The sequence below is a fragment of the Chiloscyllium plagiosum genome, chromosome 10 (assembly GCF_004010195.1).
Source record: "Chiloscyllium plagiosum isolate BGI_BamShark_2017 chromosome 10, ASM401019v2, whole genome shotgun sequence".
In the NCBI taxonomy this organism is placed as follows: domain Eukaryota; kingdom Metazoa; phylum Chordata; class Chondrichthyes; order Orectolobiformes; family Hemiscylliidae; genus Chiloscyllium; species Chiloscyllium plagiosum.
In genome coordinates, this window is record NC_057719.1 from 12,860,610 (window position 1) to 12,883,528 (window position 22,919).

Below are 22,919 nucleotides of genomic sequence, written 5' to 3' on the forward strand. Positions count from 1 at the left end.
AGACATCATAACATTAGGTTGTTGAATTTATTAGTTTAAGGAACACATAGAGTCATAGAGATGTACAGCATGGAAACAGACCCTTCGGTCCAACCCGTCCATGCCGACCAGATATCCCAACCCAATCTAGTCCCATCTGCCAGCGCTTGGCCCATATCCCTCCAAACCCTTCCTAATCATATACCCATCCAAATGCTTCTTAAATGTTGCTATTGTACCAGCCTCCACCACATCGTCTGGCAGCTCATTCCATACACATATCACCCTCCGCGTGAAGGCAGCTCATTCCATACACATATCACCCTCCGCGTGAAAATGTTGCCCCTTAGGTCTCTTTTATATCGTTCCCCTCTCACCCTAAAACTATGCCCTCTAGTTCTGGACTCCCCGACCCCAGGGAAAAGACTTTGCCTATTTATCCTATCCATGCCCCTCATAATTTTGTAAACCTCTATAAGGTCACCCCTCAGCCTCCGACACTCCAGGAAAAACAGCCCTGGCCTGTTCAGCCTCTCCCTGTAGCTCAGATCCTCCAACCCTGGCAACATCCTTGTAAATCTTTTCTGAACCTGTTCAAGTTTCACAACATCTTTCCGATAGGAAGGAGACCAGAATTGCATGCAATATTCCAACAGTGGCCTAACCAATGTCCTGTACAGCCGCAACATGACCTCCCAACTCCTGTACTCAATACTCTGACCAATAAAGGAAAACATACCAAATGCCGCCTTCACTATCCTATTTACCTGCGACTCCACTTTCAAGGAGCTATGAACCTGCACTCCAAGGTCTCTTTGTTCAGCAACACTCCCTAGTGTTGTGAAATAAGTGAGCTGTGTTAGCAATTTGTTTAACAGTCTCAGGACGAAACATTACCTAAAGAAGATAGCATCAAGTGAATATATCAATGCCAATTGAACAAGGATCTTTAATGTGGAAAAGGAGTGACCTTCACTGAAAGTTGGATATCTGTTAGGCTGTTGTTGAGAGTAAAAGGGTTGAATTTTTATTGCTGATATTTGAAATATGACTATATTATTTAGATAATCAAGTAAAATAGTTTATAGTTGTGTTCTTTCTGAGTGTAATAAACCTTGGTGTTCTTCTTTTAAAAATAAACTGCCAGCCTCTTGTTCACTGGAATTTGCCTTGTCCAGTTTTAACATCAGCTCTGATGGTAACAAAGTGAGGTCTCATCAGAGATAGAGATTATTTGAATTTAAGAATGATCTAAGAAACTATAAAAACGATGAAGGAGCAGCTCTCCGAAAGCTAGTGCTCCCAGTTAAACCTGTTGGACTATAACCTTGTGTTGTGTGATTTTTAACTTTATAAAAATGAGTACATGGAGATAGTGATCATACAACAAGAACGTTGTTATGAAGTATGTCACTGCATTTGGAGTTTCAAAATGGTTCTGATTGTTGCAGATACTTTTTTTGGGAGTGGAAAATGTGACAGAGAATTATTTGAAATCTTTCTCTATTATTAAACTGACAAAATGAGCAAATAAATGAAGATAAAGTAAAGGACAAGTGGAATGTGTTCCCTCAGGGTCTATTAGGAAGGGGGAGATGGCTCTGGATAATTAAGCAAGTTGTTCCTAGACTGTTGATGAAGAGGGTCAAACCACTAAAGGTTCTGAATATTTTATGTCAAAAGTAGGGTACTTCCTGATTCTTCTAATTGAGCAGACAACCCCCAAAAAATTGAGAGACACTGGAGTAAGTCAGTTATTAATGTTATGTGCTGATATAATTTGTCTACCGGAGGATAATGAAGTAGAAATATTAATTGGAAGTATACACTAAGGTTACAAACCAATGCCATTATACAGAGTTAGTTGAAGGAGTGATATAGTAAACAGAGAAGCTGTAGTTAGAGCAGTGCAACAAATCCCTATGGATGGAATTGATCTTATCTTGGGGAATGATCTTGCTGGTTCAAGATTATTGACCTCACTGAAGGTGATGGAACAGCTAGTAGATATAAAAGTAACTATATGATCAGCATCCTGGATTGTTTACTGACTGTTGTGACTTGATCTCAGGCATATAGAATTAGACAGGAAGAGGAAGAGTGCACAAAAGGGAATGAAATTAAAATTTGGTTACTGACATTTTTCTTAATGATTAAGTAAAGCCGGGGATGTATATAAGACTGAGGCTGACATGGTTAGCTCATCTTCTTTGATAAGAATGTTACAGATAGATCCTGAGTTGAGGGATTTTTTATCAGTCAGCCTACTCAGAAATTGTATCAGCACCAATATCTGTGTGTTATCATTTGAAAGAAAAAGTGTTAATGAGCAAAGAGACACGACTTCAAATACCAGCTTGTAAAGATTGTGCAGTAAATCACATTTGACTAAATATGGAGCCCTCACAAAACTGAGCCTTCATTGAGGTTTGAGTATCTGTAAGGTTGATGTTCAGGATAAAAGGGTTGAATTTTTATTTCGAATATTTGAAAAAAGCCTATTTTATGAGGTTCTTGTATATTGTGAAATAGTTTGTGACTTTGTTCCTTTTGTGTGTAATGAACTTTGATATTTTGTTGAAAGTACACTGACAGTCTCTTGTGAATGTGTTCCCTGGTTAACCACGACAGTGAACAGCTGTCAAAAATAAAACTTGTGCTTTATGAAGCCAGGTCTCACTCTGAAATCTGGATTGTACAGTGATACATCAGCTGGAATAGTAACAATTTCCTTCCATCGCCCTATCCTTTCCCTCTCCTTGCCTTTATTTTACTTTCCCGGCATCTAATTTCCTCCTCTCCCCACTCTTCTGCTCTCCACCTCTCCTGCCTCAGCCTGTCCCCTGTACTCCTTTCCCTCCTGCAAATAGATATGCAGGTACACAGACAGGCGTAAACACAAGATAGCATGTGTGTATATTCTCACATACATGCCCATGAGGATTTAGTGCACAGAAATGGGAAGATTTCTAATTGATTTTCGTCTCAATCCCATGGATGTTAATATAACTATTAAATCAGCAACTCAGTTGAAATCAGCACAGTCAGATAATGGAAGGAGTGATTTAAGTATTATTTAATGTGGCTGGGTTGATATTTAGATTTAGATTTAGATTACATTACATTACAGTGTGGAAACAGGCCCTTCGGCCCAACAAGTCCACTCTGACCTGCCGAAGCATAACCCACCCATACCCCTACATTTACCCCTTACCTAACACTATGGGCAATTTAGCATGGCCAATTCACCTGACCTGCACATCTTTTGGACTGTGGGTGGAAACCGGAGCACCCGGAGGAAACCCACGCAGACACGGGGAGAATGTGCAAACTCCACACAGTCAGTCGCCTGAGTCGGGAATTGAACCCGGGTTTCTGGTGCTGTGAGGCAGCAGTGCTAACCACTGTGCCACCGTGCCGCCCACTATTCACTATATTCACTAATTATTCTGTGGGAAATCTTCCATTATCCTACAGTCTTTGTCCCCACTGTGTCAATGGAAAGGCAACTGAGCTTTATACAATGCTTTTCATGACCTCATATTGGATGTAGCAATCAGGCAAATAAGGATATGCTTGACACACAGAATAATGAACTCTGAGAAACGTTAACTCTGATTTCTCTCCACAGATGCTGCCGGTCCTGCTGAGCTTTTCCAGCAATTTCTGTTTGTGTTTGTGACATTGAATAATGGGCTTGCCTCGGTATTTACCGGAGAAGGTCCACATGCTGTGCATACAAAGGAAACTAATTTTGAATCAGGGACAGGGCTTCACCAACATTAACAGAAGCAAAATAACAGTAATGAAGAAGTTAATGGGATTAGAGACTAACAAAACTCCCTAGGTTCAGAAAGTGCCCATCCTCAGATTTTACAGGAGCATTGAAGAGGCCATAGCTACCAAAATTCTCTTACTTTAAGAACCGTTCTTTTAGATTGGAAATTTGAGATGCCACTCTGCTGTTTAAGATAGTTATAGAATCATAAAGATGTACAGCATGGAAACAGACCCTTCGGTCCAACCCATCCATGCCGACCAGATATTCCAACCCAATCTAGTCCCACCTGCGAGAACCAGGCCCATATCCCTCCAAACCCTTCCTATTCATATACCCCTCCAAATGCCTCTTAAATGTTGCAATTGTACCAGCCTCCACCACTTCCTCTGGCAGCTCATTCCATACACGTGCCACCCTTATTGTCCAATCAACCCAACATCTGTTCTGATGGCATTGCTGTAGTTTGTGATTGAGGATGGAGTGGGAAACATGTAAAAAATCTTCAGCTATTTGTAAAGGGTGGCTTAATCACAGTGAACATAAATTGATCTTGTATGGAGGTTATGGAAGTAGTAGACCGGAAAATATCTATGGATGTTGTTCCCACAAACGTCCAGAAGAAATTTGATAAAGTTTCTTAGAAGAGACTGACAGCAAGGTTGAAGTTGAAGGAATTGTGTCAGGTTATTGACTTGGTTACGAAACTGGCTGTTTAGAAGTAAACAGAGATGGGGACAGTGTGAAGGTACTGTAATGGACAAAAAAGTGAATAGCAGTGCCTGTAAGATCTGTGTTGGAGCTCAAATATTTATTGTATCCGTTACTGTTGTCGGTAATGGAATAGAAAATCACATCTCCATGACTGCTGATGACACAAGGATATTGTAAATTAAGCAATGTGAATGGAAGCATAAACTCGCAAAGTGATATTAAAATGTTAATGAGTTGGCAAAACTGCATTTCAATGTAAGCAAACATGAGCTTATCCACTTTGGACCTAAACAGGATAAAATAAAGTAAATGGTAGAAATTTTGAAACATTGCATGTCCCAAGAGCAATGAAAAGGCAGTGAATACAGGGTCTTTCAATGTCTTTAAGGCAGAAGAGAGGCTTGATTACCAAGGGGATGAAAGATTATTGAGGATATATAGGGATGTAGAGTTGACCGATTCAGATCGGTCACAATCTTATTGAATAGTGGAGCAGGCTTGAAGGGCTCAGTGGCCATAAGACCATAAGACATCGGAGCAGAAATTAGGCCATTCAGCCCATCGAGTCTGCTCTGCTATTCAGTCATGGCTGATAAGTTTCTCAACCCCATTCTCCTACTTTCTCCCCATAACCCTTGATCCCCTTTACAATCAAGAACCTATCTATCTCCATCTTGAATATACTAAATGACCTGGCCTCCACAACCTTTAGTGGTAGTGAATTCCATAGATTGACCACTCTCTGGCTGAAGAAGTGTCTCCTTATTTCTGTCTCAAAGGTGTTCCCTTTACTCTAAAGCTGTGCCCTCAGGTCCTAGTCTCTCCTACCAATGAACATCTTCCCAATATCCACTCTGTCCAGGCCATTCAGTATTGGCCTCCTCTTGTTCATTGTTTGTGTGTTCATTTTAGATTTTCAGCTGCAGAAATTGTAAGAACAGAAAATAATCAGAAAAGGTGAGTGTATTGCTGGGTTTCATATCTAAATGATTAGAATACAAAGAAGCAGAAGTCTGGTGTGCACTGTCTTAGGGTAGAAGAGATGGGAAACCTTTAAAAAATACTTGGATAATTCTATGACTCATGCTGAGGAGGTCTACTGACAAAATAGGGTTCAACATTTCTGTGTCAGAGCCAGAATCTCCATGTTCAAATCCCACTCCAGGACCTGATGACCACAGGAGGTGCTTTCCGAGACTGGCCAAACAGGCTGGGCATGAACCTGCACAGTTCTTCCCGAGTATGTCAGTGGCAGCAGTAGTGTGTTAAAAGTCAATGAAATGCAAAATAACTTCGCAAAAGGGGGAATGAAGTTTGAAATATTCTTCCACAAATGGAAATTGGTTCTGAGCTCATTGTTAATTTTAAATCTCAGATTCTTGACTACCCAAAGATATTTGATAAAGGTGGGTGTTAGGACACATTAACCATGATCTCTTTCAGTGGTGAAACTAGGTCAATGGGTCAAATGATCCTAAATGGTCCAATTTCTATAATGCTCAGAGTCAGAAGTTGCATGACACCAGGTTATAGTCCAATATTTGAAATCACAAGCTTTCATAATGCTGCCCCTTCATCAGGAGAAGTGGAGGGAAGTGCAAAAGCACAGAATTTATTGGTGGAGAGATCATTGCAAGATAATTCCAGGTAATTAATAGTGTCAAAAAATAGTACAAATGAAGCTTCACCCGACAAAGGAGCAGCACTCCGAAAGTTTGTGTGATTTCAAATAAACCTGTTGGACTATAACCTGGTCTCCTGCGACTGCTGACTATGTGAGAAAGTTGCAATATAAATCTAGGTTGTTGTTAGTAATATGCTTGAGCTGTGAGTACGGTTCCAACAGGGGCAATTTGAACCAAACTCTCGTGGAAATCTGGTGAGGCGGGGTCGTCATTGAATTGTGAACTGATTCTCCTCTGAAGGGAGTGGTGAGCAGAGTTTTGGCCAGTGTGTAACACTGCTGGACCACCCCACCCGCCTGACAAAAGTCTGTCCCAGCTTCTAGACTGAAAGAAGCACGAGGCTGTACCGAACTGGAAAGCGAAAGAACTGACAATTGTACTTGGAAATCATGTGACACCACCCTTCTAACAAGTGATCCTTTTGTATGTTCCATGTGCTTGAATTGCGCCCATTAACTGCTTGCAATGACCTGGGCATTTACTGTCATAGAATCCCTGCCATGTGGAAACAGGCCCTTCAGCCCAACAAGTCCACACTGACCCTCCAAAGAGTAACCCACCCAGACCCATTCCCCTACCCTATTACTCAACATTTGCTTCTGACTAATACACTTAACCTACACGTCCCTGAACACTATGGGCAATTTAGCATGGCCAATCCATCTAGATTGCACATCTTTGGACTGTGGGAAGAAGCCGGAACACCCGGAGGAAACCCACTCAAACCTGGGGAGAATGTGCAAACTCCACACAGACAGTCGCCCGAGGCTGGAATCGAACCTGGGTCCCTGGTGCTGTGAGGTTGCAATGCTAACCGCTGAGCCATTGTGCTCCCTTTAGTTATTGGAATATTTTATTTTCAGTCACTGTTTAGTTTAGGGTTTGAATTGTAACAATGTTGGCTCCAGATCCTCGATGTCTTTGGCACTCCATTGCAAGAATACACCTACAGATGTTTTCATAGCTCTGGGGACTAATATAAAGCTTTCTAATAACAGGGAAATTAATGACACCAATACTCAAACTCATGCTTCGACCTGTGTCTGATTTTGGGCATTGGTATACCCAGGATAGGCAGTCACCAGGAGACTGGTACACTTCCAGTATAATCACGCTTCCAATTTACTAAGAAATGGTAAAATATCACCCTCCTCACTCCCACTACCTCCCCGCTCCCCCCACCTCACCTCCAGCAGAAGGGTAGTGTAGGAGGTTTCAGTTTACCCACTATCTGGAGTGACGTTTCACACATGCAATCAAGCAACTCCCGATGACTGTTGGGTCTGTTTGAACTGGCAGCTTGAGATCTACATACTAAACATGTAGATTTAACCATTATCTGTTGCCTCTGTAGTCATTTATGCAAACAAACAACTTGGTTCGAAAGGTCAAATGACCCTTGTCTGTGCAGGCTGTAGATTGACAGATAAAGAGAGAGCCACGTGGTAAATTCTTATCAGCAGTTTCAGCACATTATTAAATAGTGCAAAACTTGTAACTTTTATGTTCAAAGGGACTTGCATGCACTGAAACAAGCAAGTCAGGAAGTTAGTTTATAGAGTCAGAGAGTCATACAGCACAGAGACAGGCCCTTCGGTCCAACTCATCTGTGCTGACCTTGTTTTCTAAACTGAACTAGTCCCACGTCCTTGTGTTTGACCCATATCCCTCTAAACCTTTCCAATTTGTACCTGTCCAAATGTCTTTTAAATGTTGCAATTTTAATCAACCTCTACCACTTCCTCTGGCAGCTTGTACCAAATACACCCTGTTTGTGGGTACAGCAAGCAATTAGGAAGACACAGGATCATTAGAGAAAACTATAATAGTCTCAGCCAGTTCCTCCATATATTGCTGATGGAAAGAGTCACAGACATTTTGTGATGCAGGAGGCCACTTGGCCCATCATACCTCCACCAGCTCTTCAAGTGAGTATCGTTACCTAGTGCCATCACTTACCCTTCACTCCTCCCTAGAACATCTTGACACCAAGAACAGCTATGTAAGAATCCTACTCATTGACTACAGTTCACCCTGCAACACTATTATCCCCTTGAGACCTATTATTAAACTTAGTGATCTCGGACTAAGCCCCACTCTCTGTGACCTCAGTTTCCTGACCCACAGGCCACAATCAGTGAACATTGAGACAATATTTCATCCTCACTAATACTCAACACTGGAGCCCCCCCTAAGGGTGTGTACTCAGCCCCCTACTGTACTCACTGTATACCCATGACTGTGTCGCCAAATACCAGACTAATGCCATTTACAAGTTCGCTGATGACACCACCATAGTCAGTTGAATCTCAGATGGCGATGAAACAGACTACAGATGGGAGGTGGAAGACCTGGAAAAATGGTGCACTGAGAACAACCTAGCTCTCAATGCTGGCAAAACCAAGGAAGCCATTATTGACTTTTGGCGGGATGTTATTCATGGCTCCCTACACATTAACAGCACAGAGGTGGAACAAGTGGAGAGTGTCAAGCTCCTTGGAGTGGTCATCCATAACAAGCTTTCTTGGACCCTTCATGTGGACGCACTGGTTACAAAGGCCCAACAACGTCTCTTCTTCCTCAGGCAGCTGAGGAAATTTGACATGACGGTGAATACCGTTGCCAACTTTTATAGGTGCACCATCGAGAGCATTCTGTCTGGATGTATCACTACCTGGTATGGCAACTGTACAATTCAATATCAGAGACGGTTACAGACAGTGGTGAACTCAGCCCAGACAATCACAAAGGCCAATCTCCCATCTATAGAATCCATCTACCAGGCCCGTGGTCAAGGAAATGGCGCCAGCATTCTCAAAGATCCAGCCCACCCTGGCGATGTTTTTCTACAACCTCTACCATCAGGGAGAAGGTACAGAAGCCTGAACACACGCTGGTTTCATAACAGTTTCAACCTTACTGTTGTTAGAATACTGAATGGACTCACAAACTCTTAACATTCACCTGTACTTGTGTTTTTGATTCTGCTGTTGTTTACCTATTATTTACTATCTATGTTACTTAACTCTGTGATCTGTCCGTATTGCTCGCAAGACAAAGCTTTTCACTGTGTCTCGGTACACATGACAATAAATTCATTTCAATTCAATTCAATCCCCTGCTTTCACCCCATTCTCTGGCACACTGTTTTCATCTGATCCAAGAACAGAAATTGCTGAAAAAGCTCAGTGTGTCAGGCAGCACCTGTGGAGAAAAATCACAGTTAGCGTTTTGGGTCGAGTGTCCCTTCCTCAGAACTGAAGAACAAAATCGGAGCTCTGAGAAAGGGTCACTCACGCTGAGACATTATTAACTCTGATTCCTCTCCACAGATGCTTCCAGACCTGCTGAGCTTTTCCAGCAATTCCTGTTTTTTTTTGTTTCTGATTTCCAGTATCCGCAGTTTTTTTGGTTTGTCTTTTTATCTGATTAACCAGTCCCCTCTTGAATGCCTCCGTGAAACTTGTCTCTATTACATTTCCAGATAGCACATTCCATACTTGAACTATTCATTGAGTGAAAAAGTCTTTTCTTATATCGCACTTATCACTTTTGCAAATCTGTACCAAGATGTGACATTTTGGGGGATTTAAACAATGTTAAAGGTGTGTGTGTGTGATTCAAAACACACTCAGATCATGTGCGTTCTTATTAAATAGAGGGGGCATGCTCCAGGGACTGATTTACCTACTTCCTCATCTCCTCTCTATGTCCATATTACAATTTGAGTTGTCTAAAGATTTTGCAAAGAAATGTCCAACAATAATAGAGCAATCTGTATTTCTGCATATAAGTGCACATTTGTGACTAGATATAGCTACCAGTATCATGGGATTTTGACAGTCTGTACTAACAGGTTGTCATCAATACAACAGTAAAATCTAGAGCATAGAATCAAAGGTAAAGTCGCCATCATCTGACCAGACCATAGGACAGACTTGTAGAGCCTTACAAACCAGAAACATGCAGCTTCTGGGTTTCTGCCAGGGTCTCCAGTTTCCTCCCAGGGTCCAAAGATGTGCAGGTTAGGTGGATTGGCCATGCTAAATTGCACACAGAGTCAGGGATGCGCAGTTGAGGTGGATTAGCCATGGTAACTATGGGGTTATGGGGATAGGGTAAGGTGCTCTTCAGAGGCTCTGTGCAGACATGATGGGCTGAATGATCTCTTTCCACACTAGAGATTCTATTATTATCTAGATTGCAACTTTTCTGTACAAGCCCAATCCTGCCAATATTTCTATTTGTCAAACAGCAGTCTTAACTCCCTTGTTAGAGAGTTTAGAAACTTCATTGCAGCAATGGCTTTCCGCACAGAATTTCACCTCCGAACCACCCTCTGCATGAAGATTTTCTTCCAAATCCTTTAAATGTGTTAACGAATATTAGAAACCATCTCTCCCTAATTCCCTGTGATGTGGAGGAGCTGGTGTTGGACTGGGGTGGACAAAGTTAAAAAATCACACAACACCAGGCTATAGTCCAACAGGTTTATTTGGAAGCACTAGCTTTTGGAGCGCTGTTCCTTCATCGGCTGGTTGTGGAGAATCAGACCATAACACACAGAATTTATAGCAAAAGATTACAGTGTCATGCAACTGAAATGATATATTGAACAACAATCCAGGTTTCTACAGTGTATCATTTCAGTTGCATGACACTGCAATCTTTTGCTATAAATTCTGTGTCTTATGATCTTATTCTCCACAACCACCCGATGAAGGAGCAGCGCTCCAAAAGCTAGTGCTTCCAAATAAACCTGTTGGACTATAACCTGGTGTTGTGTGATTTTTAACTACTCCCCCATGAGATTCACTGGTGGTGGTGAGGAGGAAGCAAGTATTGGTATTTTCTGTCATTAGGTAGAAGTGGGTATTGCAGATGCTGGAGATTAGAGTCAAGATTAGAGTGGTGCTGGAAAAGCACAGCAGATCAGGCAGCATCCGAGGAGCAGGAAAAATTGAAATTTCAGGCAAAAGCCCTTCATCAGGAATGGCTATCATTGGCCCACTGAAACTGTCAGTTTCGAAAGTCTGTATTTATTGCCCATTGCTAATTGCCTTTGGTGAAGAGCTACCTTCCTGAATGGTGTGCTGTGAACTGGGAAACTTGGAGGTGGTGCTCCCAGATACCTGATATCCTTTGAACTGACATGTACTCTTCAATGATCTGTGTATTTGTAACTCAGAGATTCTCTATCCCACTTATAATCTTACCTGGTAAAACGTTATTTCCCTATTCATACAGCTTTTTATTCCTTTATATTTATGGAAGTAGTCCTCTGAAAGAAAAGTGATGTCATTGATTTGGAGAGTTTGATGAGCTAGGCATTGGGATTAAGCTGAATAAGTGCTCATGTGGTAGAAATTGTCTGTTTGTACAGTTTTATCTGTGAATTATAAATTATTTAGTCTACTAACTACAGTCTTATAGGTTGAAACTCTGATCAGGTAAATGTTCCATTGAGGGAGCACTGCAGTATTGAGACACCCTACGGCAAGATGCTAAACCCAGGTCTTACTGCTTTTTGTTGTTGTTAACTACTACAAGGAGCTGCTCAAAGATGAGTGACTGCTAATCTCGATCACCTTTCTTCCCTCACCCATCATCACTAACCCATACCAAAGGCAAAATACTGTAGATGATACTGAAGGCAGAAATTTCCAGAAACACTCTGCAGCTTTCACTTGGGGAAAATCATGTCTTGTGAATGTGCAGGAAATCTTTGAAAGGGCAGGACATGGAAGATATAGAATTTTGGGAAATAGTTGGTAACATCTTGAAAAATGTCCATATTAAGGATGAGGACGTGCTGGATGTCTTGAAGTGCATAAAGGTGGATAAATCCCCAGTGCCTGAACAGGTGTATCCTCGAACTCTGTGGGAAGCTAGAGAACTGATTGTTGGGCCCCTTGCTGTGATATTTCTATCATTGATTGTCACACATGAGGCGCCAAAGGCTGGAGGTTGTCTAACATGGTACCACTGTTTAAGAAAGGTGGTAAGGACAAGCCAGGGAACTATAGAATGTTGAGCCTGATGTCAGTGGTGGGCAAGTTGTTGGAGGCAATCCTGAGGGACAGGATGTACATATATTTGAAAAGGCAAGGACTGATTAGGCATAGTCAACATGGCTTTGTGTGTGGGAAATCATGTCTCACAAACTTGGTTGAGTTTTTTGAAGAAGTAACAAAGGGGATTGATGAGGGAAGAGCGGTTGATGTGATCTATATGGACTTCAATAAGGCATTCAACAAGGTCCCCCATGGGAGACTGGTTAGCAAGGTTAGATCTCATGGAATTGAGGGAGAACTAGCCAGGGACAATTAGTAAGGTCCTAGGGGAGTGTTGCTGAACAACGAGACCTTGGAGTGCAGGTCCATAGCTTCTTGAAAGTACAGTCGCAGGTAGATAAGATAGTGAAGAAGGTGTTTGGTATGCTTTCCTTTATTGGTCAGCGTATTGAGTACAGGAGTTGGGAGGTCATGTTGCTGCTGTACAGGACATTGATTAGGCCACTTTTGGATTTTTGCATGCATTTCTGGTCTCCTTCCTATCGGAAGGTTGTGAAATTTGAAAGAGTTCAGAAAAGATTCACAAGGATATTGCCAGGGTTGGAGGATTTGAGCTATAGGGAGAGGATGAACAGGCTGGGGCTGTTTTCCCTGGACAAAATTGTGAGGGGCATGGATAGGAAAAATAGACAAAGTCTTTTTCCTGAGGTAAGGGAGTCCAGAACTAGAGGGCATAGGTTTAGGGTGAGAGGGGAAATATATAAAAGAGACCTAAGGGGCAGTGTTTTCACACAGAGGGTGGTACGTGTGTGGAATGAGCTGCTAGAGGAAGTGATGGAGGCTGGTACAATTGCAACATTTAAAAGGCATTTGGATGGGTATATGAATAGGAAGGATTTAGGAGGGATATGGGCCAAGTTCTGGCAAATGGGACTAGATTGGGTTGGGATATCTGGTTGGCATGGACAAGTTGGAACGAAGGGTCTGTTTCTGTTCTCTACATCTCTATGATATCACTTACAGCCTCATCCATCTGGTCTACTTCTCCTATTTTGCAACTGGGTGAGAAATTTTAAAGTGAAGATGTGAGTAATATGTCAATGTGATTGAATGTCTGCAAGGGATATTGCTGAGAAAATGGTTGAATCCTACATGCTGTTTCTGATAAGATCTTCCAAAAGGGTAATAAAAAATAGCTTTCTTTTATTCTTTTATGTAATAAACTCATATTCTTTTCTTAAAAGTACATTGGCTGCCTCATGTGAGTATAGTTAAAAATCACACAACACCAGGGTATAGTCCAACAGGTTTATTTGGAAGCTCTAGCTTTTGAAGTGCTGCTCTTTCATCAGCACATAAGACACAGAATTTATAGCAAATATTTACAGTGAGATGTAACTGAAATTATATATTGAATAAGTCCCGGATTGTTGTGAAGTCTCCGAAAGCTAGTGCTTCCAAATTAACGTGTTGGACTATAACCTGGTGTTGTGTGATTTTTAACTTTGTACACCCCAGTCCAACACCGGCATCTCCAAATCATGTGAATATATTCAGTGATTGGTAACCATTTTGCAAAAGTACAACTCACGGTGAAAAGAGAAACAGAATTTAAAAACATTTCAGTATGCGGTCCTTACTTTAGCTGCAATTGTGCGTCTCATTTCTGCATTTAGTGTTTGTGAGTACTACAATGATCTCCATGGCATTCATTGCTACGCTCCAGTAGAACTTGTTTTATTTAATAGGGAGTGGGCATCACCGGGAAGGCCCAGCATTTGTTGCCCGTCCCTAATTGTCCTTGATCTGAGAGGTTTGTTGGGGGCCTCTTCGGAGCTTATTTAAGGGACAACATTACTGTGGATCTGTAGGCCAGACCAGATATGGAAAGCAGATTTTCCTCCCTAAAGGGCATTAGTGAACCAGATGGATTTATACAATTGTTGTCACTGAGACTCACTTTTAATTCCTGAGTTTATTTTTTGAATTTAAATTCCACCTGATACTGTGGTGGGAGCTGATTCCTGACCTTTAGCCTCGTTCTCTGGAGTGCAGTGACTATATCACTCTACAACCCTCTCCCTCACAATTGACTGTGTGCTTTGGAAGATCCCATAAGTTGAGTTCAAAAGAGCAGGCTCATTATAACAGAAGGAAAATTTTTCGTTTGTGGAAATCATAAAGTCATCAGAGTGGTTAAAAAAAATCTTAAGCCCCCTTTCAGCAGTCTCAAAATGATCAAGGTCAGAGAGAAAAAATAATGAGTTAGCCTGGGTCTCAGGGAGAAGCAGTAATTGAGGAAATCACTAAAATACAATTAAGAATTATGGATACTGGAACGCTGAAACAAAAACAGAAATTGCTGGAGAGATTCAGCTGGTCTGACCGCATCTGTGGAGAGAAAGCAGAGTTATTGTTTAAAGTCTAGTGATCCTTCTTCAGAATTTCAGATGGGGGAAATCACGTCTGATGAATGTGCAGGAACTCCTTAAAAGGACATCACTTGCAGCCCTATCTATCGAGGATCCAAATGATCTACCTCTGCTCCTATTATGTAACTGATTAAGAAATTTTAAAGCAAAGATGTCAGTGATATCTCAATGTGGTTGAGTGTCTGCAAAGGATGTTGCTGGGAAAATGGTTGAATTTGTTTTGCTGTTTATGGTAAGATTTTCCAAAATTGTCATAAAAATTCTTTGGTTTTTATTCTTTAGTGTAATAAACTTATGTTCTTTTCTTACATCACGTGGCTACCAATAACTTGTAACTAAATTGCAAAAGTAAAACTAATGGGGTGACAAGCCAACTTTGATTGTGGAATTTGAATTTGACTTACCATCATTTGGGACCATGACAGGCTCCTTTTTTTGAAATCCTCTTTACCTTCCTGTTAGGTGCCACCTGCAAAACAATCAGGTACTTGTTCTGACAAGGATTAACCCTTTCCTTTCTGATTTCTCACGAACAGTGAACTGCATTGACCGCCATGTCCACACCTCTCCAGACAAAGTGGCTTTAATCTGGGAGAGAGATGAGCCTGGTGCTCAAGTGAAGATTACCTACAGGTCAGTTTAAAGTGCCGTATGTGCAAATTATTAGGCTTGATAACAAACCCGGAGAATTGAAAAGCAGAGTATTTTTTTAAAAACGGCGGCTAGGTTGCAGAATGTTGATGTTCAGAGAGTTTGCTGTGCACAAGGTATGCAGAAAGTTAGTAGACAGGAGCATCAAGCAATTAGGAAGGCAAATGGAATATTGGCCTTTATTGCACAGAGATTGGAATAAATGAATAAAGAAGCCTTATTACATTTTTAAAAATCATTCGTGGTATCTGGATGTCACTAGCTCGGCTAACATTTATTATCCAGCCCGAACAACCTAGAAAGCAGTTAAGTGTCAACCACATTGCTGTGGGTCTACAGTCACCAGGTAAAGCTGACAGATTTCCTTCCCTAAAGGACATTAGTGAACAATATGGGTGTTTCCTGACGATCGACTCATGGTCATCATTGGATTCTTAATTCCAAATATCTATTGAATTCAAATTCCACTGCCTTCCAAGGTGGGATTCGAGCCCAGGTTCCCAGAATGTTACGTGGATCTCTGGACGTGTGGTCCAACGATAATACCACTAATTCCCTGTCTCCCCAGGGCTTTTGTGAGGCCCCATTTGGAGCACTCTGTGCAGATTTCTTCTCTATCTTTGTAGAAGGGTCCACTCGCCTTGGAGAAGGTACAGCAAGGGTTCACTGGGTTAGCTGGTACAATGTGCCCAGGTTGAACGTTCCCCGGCTCAGAATGAAATTCCGGTTTGCTGCTTGTTCCTTTGGACCTCCACCTTGGATACTGAGGACCAATAGCTCAGGGCATGCTCCATGAGCACTGACTGCACTCTCTCCACATCTGCCATGACCTCCAGGGTAGGGTGCCAATTTGAGGCAAATGACAGGGGCAGCAGCAGATGACCAGAACTTTCCACATGTACTTCAGAGTTGGCACCACCTCCAGGAGGTCCTGACAGTAGCAAATACTTCTGCCTGTAGTTCATGGGAAAATCCAGTGAATGGGGCATCACAGGGACACAGTGAAGGGGTGAGCTTGGGCAGAGAATGTGAGGAAACTTGCTTGGGCTCATGGAGAGGAAACTCTCTGTATACCCCAGCAAAAACAACACTAAGCTGACACCTGTTAAAACTCAGCCCGAGAGGGTTTCCCTGTGTTGAATGGCCAAATAAATTGGAGCTGATATTCTCCGGGAGTTTGGAAGGATATGAGGCAATCTCACTGAGGCACACACCAGGGGCTTGATAGGGTAGGGCTGGTGCTTTAGGACTGAGACGTGAGGTGTTGCCCATGAGTGTATTGAATGGCAGAGCAGACTCAATGGGCCAAATGGCCTATTCTTGCTATTATCTCTTATGATCTGAAAAAGGAAAAGACAAGAAAAGGTATTTTTGTTTCTTTAGCATCTTTCATAACTACTATAGCTCATGCAGCACGTTGAAAGTGCAATCATTGTTGGAGGAAAGGAACCAAGCAATTTGTACACTGCAAGCTCCCACAAATAGTAGTGAGATAGTGGCCAGAGAAGTTGTGCTTCTCAGTGATGTTGGTTGACGGATGAAATACTGCGGCAGGATGTTAGGGAGGACTCTTTTGAGTATTGCAACACGTCCACCCTGACAAAGCAAACTAGCTCTTTGTTCGTTCTCAAAACCAGAAAGTGGTGAAGAAGCTCAGCAGGTCTGGCAGCACCTGTAGAGAGAAAGCAGAGTTAACATTTTGGGTTGAGTGACCCATCCTCAGAACTGATGGTAGCTAGGAAGATGTCAGTTTATATGCAGAAGATAGGGTGGGAGGAGGGGGTGAGGAGTAAAAGATTGAGCCCAAAGAGAGAGAGGGACAGTTGGACAGACAAAGGAGTGGATAGTTATTTGGCTCGGAGGGGGAGTAGCTATTAATGGGCACTGTTAGTGGCTAACAATAGGTTGTGTGTAATAGCAGACTATGTGATAACAAGGCTTGATGTGTAGGGGTTGGGATAAGAACATAGGAGAGCTCAAGCCCTAAAGTTATTGAACTAGATATTGAGCCCGAAAGGCTCTAAGGTCCCCAAGTGGAACATGAGTTGTTGTTCTTCCAGTTTCTGCTGAGCTTTGCTGGAGCACTGCAGCAAGCCTGAGACAGAGATGCTGGCCAGGGAACAGGATGGGGTGTTAAAGTAGCAGGCAGCTGGAAGCTCAGAGTCTTTGGTCTATTCTCTTCTGGCTGATGATATCTCCAACAATGTAGCACTCACTCAGTACTGCACTGTAATACCAGCCTAGTCACTGGACTGCGGATTGAAATCAGCACTTTCTGAGAGTGCTCCCTGATGATTGTAGTGATTGTAGTTGTCCAAATGAAGTTGCTGAGCAGCCACAGACATGTCAACAATCTTGGCAACTTCAGTTTCGTCCTGGGAGTGAGAAAGACTAGCATCATTTCGGCCATTGCAATTGTTGTACATGAACGACAGGCAGGAGATTGTCAGATCATCAGTCTTCAGCTGCAGAGAGACTTGCCGGCTGTCCTTACGAAGATGATGGGTGGCTCGCAGGTCATCTGAATGTGCTGCACTCACTTCTTATTCTGTATATCCAGGCAGCTCCTGGAGGTGACCTGTCGTCTGGCCAACACTCTGAAAAGGCATGGTGTCCGCAAAGGAGATCGGGTGGTCATCTACCTACCAGCCTCACCAATCGCAGTGGCATCGATGCTGGCCTGTGCCCGTATTGGAGCCGTACACACTGTGGTGTTTGCGGGATTCAGTGCAGAAGCTTTGGCTGATAGGATTCGAGATGGTGAGAGACCATCCCTTATATTTCTCTTTCTTTTCCTCACTTTCTTTACAAGTTCAGTCGGTTTAAGTTTTTAAAACTCCACCCCTTTTATTTAAAGATAACTGTCCAGGACCTTTTGCTACATTTTGCCAGTGTCTCACATTGGAAAATACGAAGCTGTAATTGGGAAGCAGCTACAGAATTCAGTGCAAATTGTTGTGGTATCTCCGGACAATTATATAGGGGTGGACACAAGAGAGTATTCTGACTTCTTCCAGCTGTTAAAAGGGGCAGGGTCAATCTCAGATGGTTAGTCTTGTCAACATTGAGTCGGAGGTGAATGAACATGCATAGGGCCTTATGTCCAATAGGAATAGACAAACTCAATGCAGCTTTTAGCGTCTGGAAAGACCATTGACCTAAAAAGGTTAACTCTATTTCTCTCCACAGATTTAAAAAAACACACAGCACCAGGTTATAGTCCAACAGGTTTATTTAGAAGTACGAGCTTTTGGAATTCTGCTCCTTCAACAGGTGGTTGTGGAGTACAAGATCATAAGACACAGAATTTATAGCAAAACATTACAGCATCATGCAGCTGAACTGATAAACCTAGATTAAGTCTTTCATCGTTTACAATGGGTTTACTCATTTTATTCTTTAATATGTAAATCCCAGAACTGCTTTTAAGTGACATTCTCAAGATAACTTCAGGTTTTCTAACAGTAGGTGCCATCTCAGCTCAGACAGTGCATCAACGGTGTGAGGTTCAAGTCTATCTCCGTCCCAATCTTGAGTCAGACTGGTTCTATTTCTAAAATGGGATTTATAGAATATTACGTGGATTGACTGTAGGTTATGCCTTTTTTGAGCAAACTAGAATTTATTTGCAAATATAATTTTGCAGGTACAAAGTCATCCCATAAACCTATTTGTGTGCTCAAAAAATGCGCAACCTACAGTCAATTTCAGCGACATGATGATGTGATCTTTTGCTATAAACACTGTGAGTTCTTGCATTTTGGAACGTCAAGTCAAGGTAGGGGTTTCATGGTGAATGGTAGGGCCTTAAGGAGTGTAGTGGAACAGAGGGACTTTGGAATTCAGGTGCACGGTTCTCTGAATATGGAGTCACAGGTAAATAGGGCAGTGAAGAAGGCTTTTGGCACACTGGCCTTCGTCAGTCAGGGCATTGAGAAGAGAAGGTGGCAAGTTATGTTGCAGTTGTACAGGATGTTGGTGAGGCCGCACTTGGAGTATTGTGTTCAGGTTTGGTCACCTTGCTATAGGAAGGATATTATTAAACTGGAAAGAGTGCAGAAGAAATTTACAAGAATATTGTCACGACTCAATGGTCTGAGTTCCAGGAAGAGGCTCAACAAGCTTAAGAGGTATAGTTAGTAAGTTTGCAGATGACGCCAAAATCGGAGGTGTAGTAGACAATGAAGAAAGTTACCTCAGAGTACAACAACGGGATCTTGATCAGATGGGCCAATGGGCTGAGGAGTGGCAGATGGAGTTTAATTTAGATAAATGCGAAGTGGTGCATTTTGGGAAGCAAATCTTAGCAGGACTTATACATTTAATGATAAGGGCCTAGGGAGTATTACTGAACAAAGAGACCTTGGAGTGCAGGTTCATAGCTCCTTGAAAGTAGAGTCGCAGGTAGAAAGGATAGTGAAGAAGGTGTTTGGTATGCTTTCCTTATTGGTCAGAGTATTGAGTACAGGAGTTGGGAGGTCATGTTGCGGCTGTACAGGTCATTGGCTAGGCCATTGTTGGAATATTGTGTGCAATTCTGGGCACACAGAAGGTGGTAGGCATATGGAATGAGCTGCCAGCAGAAGTGGTTGTGAAACCTGAAAGGGTTCAGAAAAGATTTACAAGGACGTTGCCAGGTTTGGAGGATTTGAGCTATAGGGAGAGGTTGAATAGGCTGGGGCTGTTTTCCCTGGAGCGTTGGAGGCTGAGGGGTGATCTTATAGAGGTTTATAAAATCATGAGGGGCATTGGGTTGGGATATCTGGTCGGCATGGACAGGTTGGCCGTGCGATACATCTCTATGACTCTATGACTCTAAGCTCGGACATCTTTCTTCAGAGAGTAGGAGACTGAGGGGGCATGTTATAGAATTGTGTAAGATCATGAGAGGCATGAAGCAGATGAATGCACTCAGTCTTTTTCACAGGATTTGGGAATCGAAGACTAGAGGACATTAGTTTAAAATGAGAGGGGAAAGAATAAAAGGGAACCTTAAGGGCACACAGAAGGTGGTAGGCATATGGAATGAGCTGCCAGCAGAAGTGGTTGAGGCAGGTACATGAACAACATTTAAAAAGCATTTGGACAAATACATGGGTAGGAAAGGATTAGAAAGATATGGGCCAAGTACAGGAAATGGGGTTAGAGCGGACAGACGTTTTAGTCAGCATGGGCCAGTTTGGGCCAAAGGGCCTCCATGCTGTAAGAATGTTTTTAGAAAAAGGGGAATGTCATGTCTTGCTCACTTAATTGTTTTTTTGAGGAACTAACAAGGAAGATGGATGAGGATAGTTGTGGCTGATGCTGTCACCATGGATTTTACTAAGTCTTTTGACAAATTTCCACACGGCAGACTCATCAGAAAAGTTAAAGCCAATGGAAGAATGGGAATGTGGCAAGTTGAATCCAAAATTAGCTCAGTGACAGGAAATAGTGGGTAATGGGCCATTGGCTGTGTTTGCAAATGGAGAATGGATTCCAGTGGAATTCCACTAGGATTGTCATGGGTCCCTTGTTCTGTTTGGTATATATTACTGATTTGGAACTGATTGGAAAATTTACAGATCACCCAAAACTTGGCCAAAGAGTTGATAGAGGATGGCTGTCAACTGCAGGACGATATCAATGGTTTGGTTGAACGGGAGGAAAAGGGACAAATGGAGTTCTGTCCAGAGAAATGCAAGGTTATGTGGTCGGGAAGAGCAGACTAAACAAGAGAATACTGTAAACAGAAGAGTATTGAGAGGGATAGAGAAACTTTGGAGTGCATGTTCGCAGCTCCTGGAAGGTGGCAGGGCAAGTAGATAAGGTGGTAAGGAAGACCATATGGGACGCTTTCCTACATCGTGTGAGATGTTGAATATAAGAGTGGGTACATAATGCTGGAAAAGCACTAACACTGACTATATAAGATACTGGCTAGGCCGCAGCTATCAGTTTAGTGAGCAATTCTGGTCTTTACTTTTCAGGAAGGACATCATTTCTCTGGAGAGAATGCAGAGGAGAGTTATGAGAATGTTGCCAGGGCTTGAAGATTGCAGCTCTGAGGAAAGATTGGATAGATTAGGGTTGTTTTCCTGAGAATAGTGTGGGGTGACTTAATTGAGGTAGACAAAATAATGAGAGGCTTGGATAAGGTGGACAGGAAATATCTGTTTCCCCCAAATACTTAAGGTGATTGGCAGAAGGTTTAGAGGGAACATGCAGAGAAACGTTTTCGCCCAGAGTGCAGTGGGGTGTCTGGAATTTAACAGCGAAAAAGGATCACCAGACTCAAAATGTTAATGCTGTTTCTCTGCTGATGCTGCCAGACCAGCTGCGTTTCTCCAGCACTTTCTGTCCTGGTTCCAAGCTTTCTTTGGGATTTGTCCTCATGCTGTCTGGCTCTGGCCAGTGGGAATAATATATAAACCGTAAACCGTTTTTACTGAATACTGTAATCCTCTAATGATTGTGTTCTCATTTTCAAAGCACAGTGTGAGACCGTGATCACTGCCAACCAGGCTCTGAGGGGTGGACGGGTCATCAATTTGAAGAAAACTGTGGATCAAGCAGTGAAACAGTGTCCTTCAGTCAAGCGAGTGCTTATCGCAACAAGAACAGAGAACAAGGTCCCAATGTCAGATATTGACATTCCCCTCGAGGAGGTAGGTGGCTGGGATGCAAAAAAACAACTAGCTGGCACTTTTAATTTCCTTGTCACAGATCATGAAATATTCACATGCATCCCTGCACAACCTCAAGCCAAAGACCCAATTATGCTCTCAGGCTGTGTAGTCGCCATCACAATGCAGCAGTTTGTGTACAGAGCGGCTTGTGATAATGATCAGGTTTTAGGTGTTGTTTACATCAGGTTTAACAGTAACAATCCTTCCTCTTTGCATGTTCTAATTTAGAAATAGAAAATCTTTCCTCCTGGAGATATGAGCATTACTGGCAGGGCCTATGTTTTTTAGGTTAGGTGGTGAGCTGCCATCTTGAAGATCTGCATGTGGTGCAGACACTGCCCCAGTGATTTGTTGTAACTGAGTGGGTTGCTAAGTCATTTCAGAAGGAAAGTGATGTGGAATCCATAAGACCCAGGGGCAGAAGTAGGCCACTCAGCTTACTGTGGCGACCCAGCCTGAAGACTTAGAATCGTAGAATCCCTACATGGAAGCCATTCAGCTCATCGAGTCTACACTGACCCTCCATCAACATCTCACCCAGACCCAAACACCCACCCTATCCCTGTAACTCTGTATTTACCATGGCCAATCCACTTAACATGCACATCTTTGGACTGTGGGAGGAAACCAGAGCAAAGCCACATAGTCACGGGGAGAATGTGCAAACTCAACACATACAATCGCCCAAGGGTGGAATCGAACCCAGGTTCCTGGCACTGTGAGGCAGCAGTGCTAACCACTGAGTCACTAGAAGGGCATTATGTTCCAGATCGATTTTTAAGCAGCAAACGTATAGTCTCACCGTCACCATAATCAACATTTTATTCCACATTTCATTACGTTGAGATTTCCCTAAGATTCCATGGTGGGATTTGAACTCTTACCTCCAAAGCATTGGTTTAGGTCTCTAGGTTACCGGTCTGGAAACATTACCGCTTGGCTACCATCGGCCTCTACATCTGTTTGAGAGGATGGGCAAGACCTCAGTATAATGATTC

At 42.5% G+C, this 22,919-nt stretch overlaps 1 protein-coding gene across 3 annotated transcripts in view; it reads left to right on the forward strand.

The window, feature by feature from the left end:
• Positions 1 to 22,919, forward strand: part of LOC122553388 (acetyl-coenzyme A synthetase 2-like, mitochondrial) — a 77,100-nt gene that overhangs the window by 972 nt on the left and 53,209 nt on the right. For all 3 annotated transcript variants that reach the window (XM_043697090.1, XM_043697093.1, XM_043697092.1), the window contains exons 2-4: positions 15,139 to 15,235; positions 17,814 to 18,013; positions 21,725 to 21,900. In XM_043697090.1, the coding sequence (XP_043553025.1) occupies positions 15,139 to 15,235; positions 17,814 to 18,013; positions 21,725 to 21,900 (473 nt within the window). The remainder of the gene's footprint in view (positions 1 to 15,138; positions 15,236 to 17,813; positions 18,014 to 21,724; positions 21,901 to 22,919) is intronic.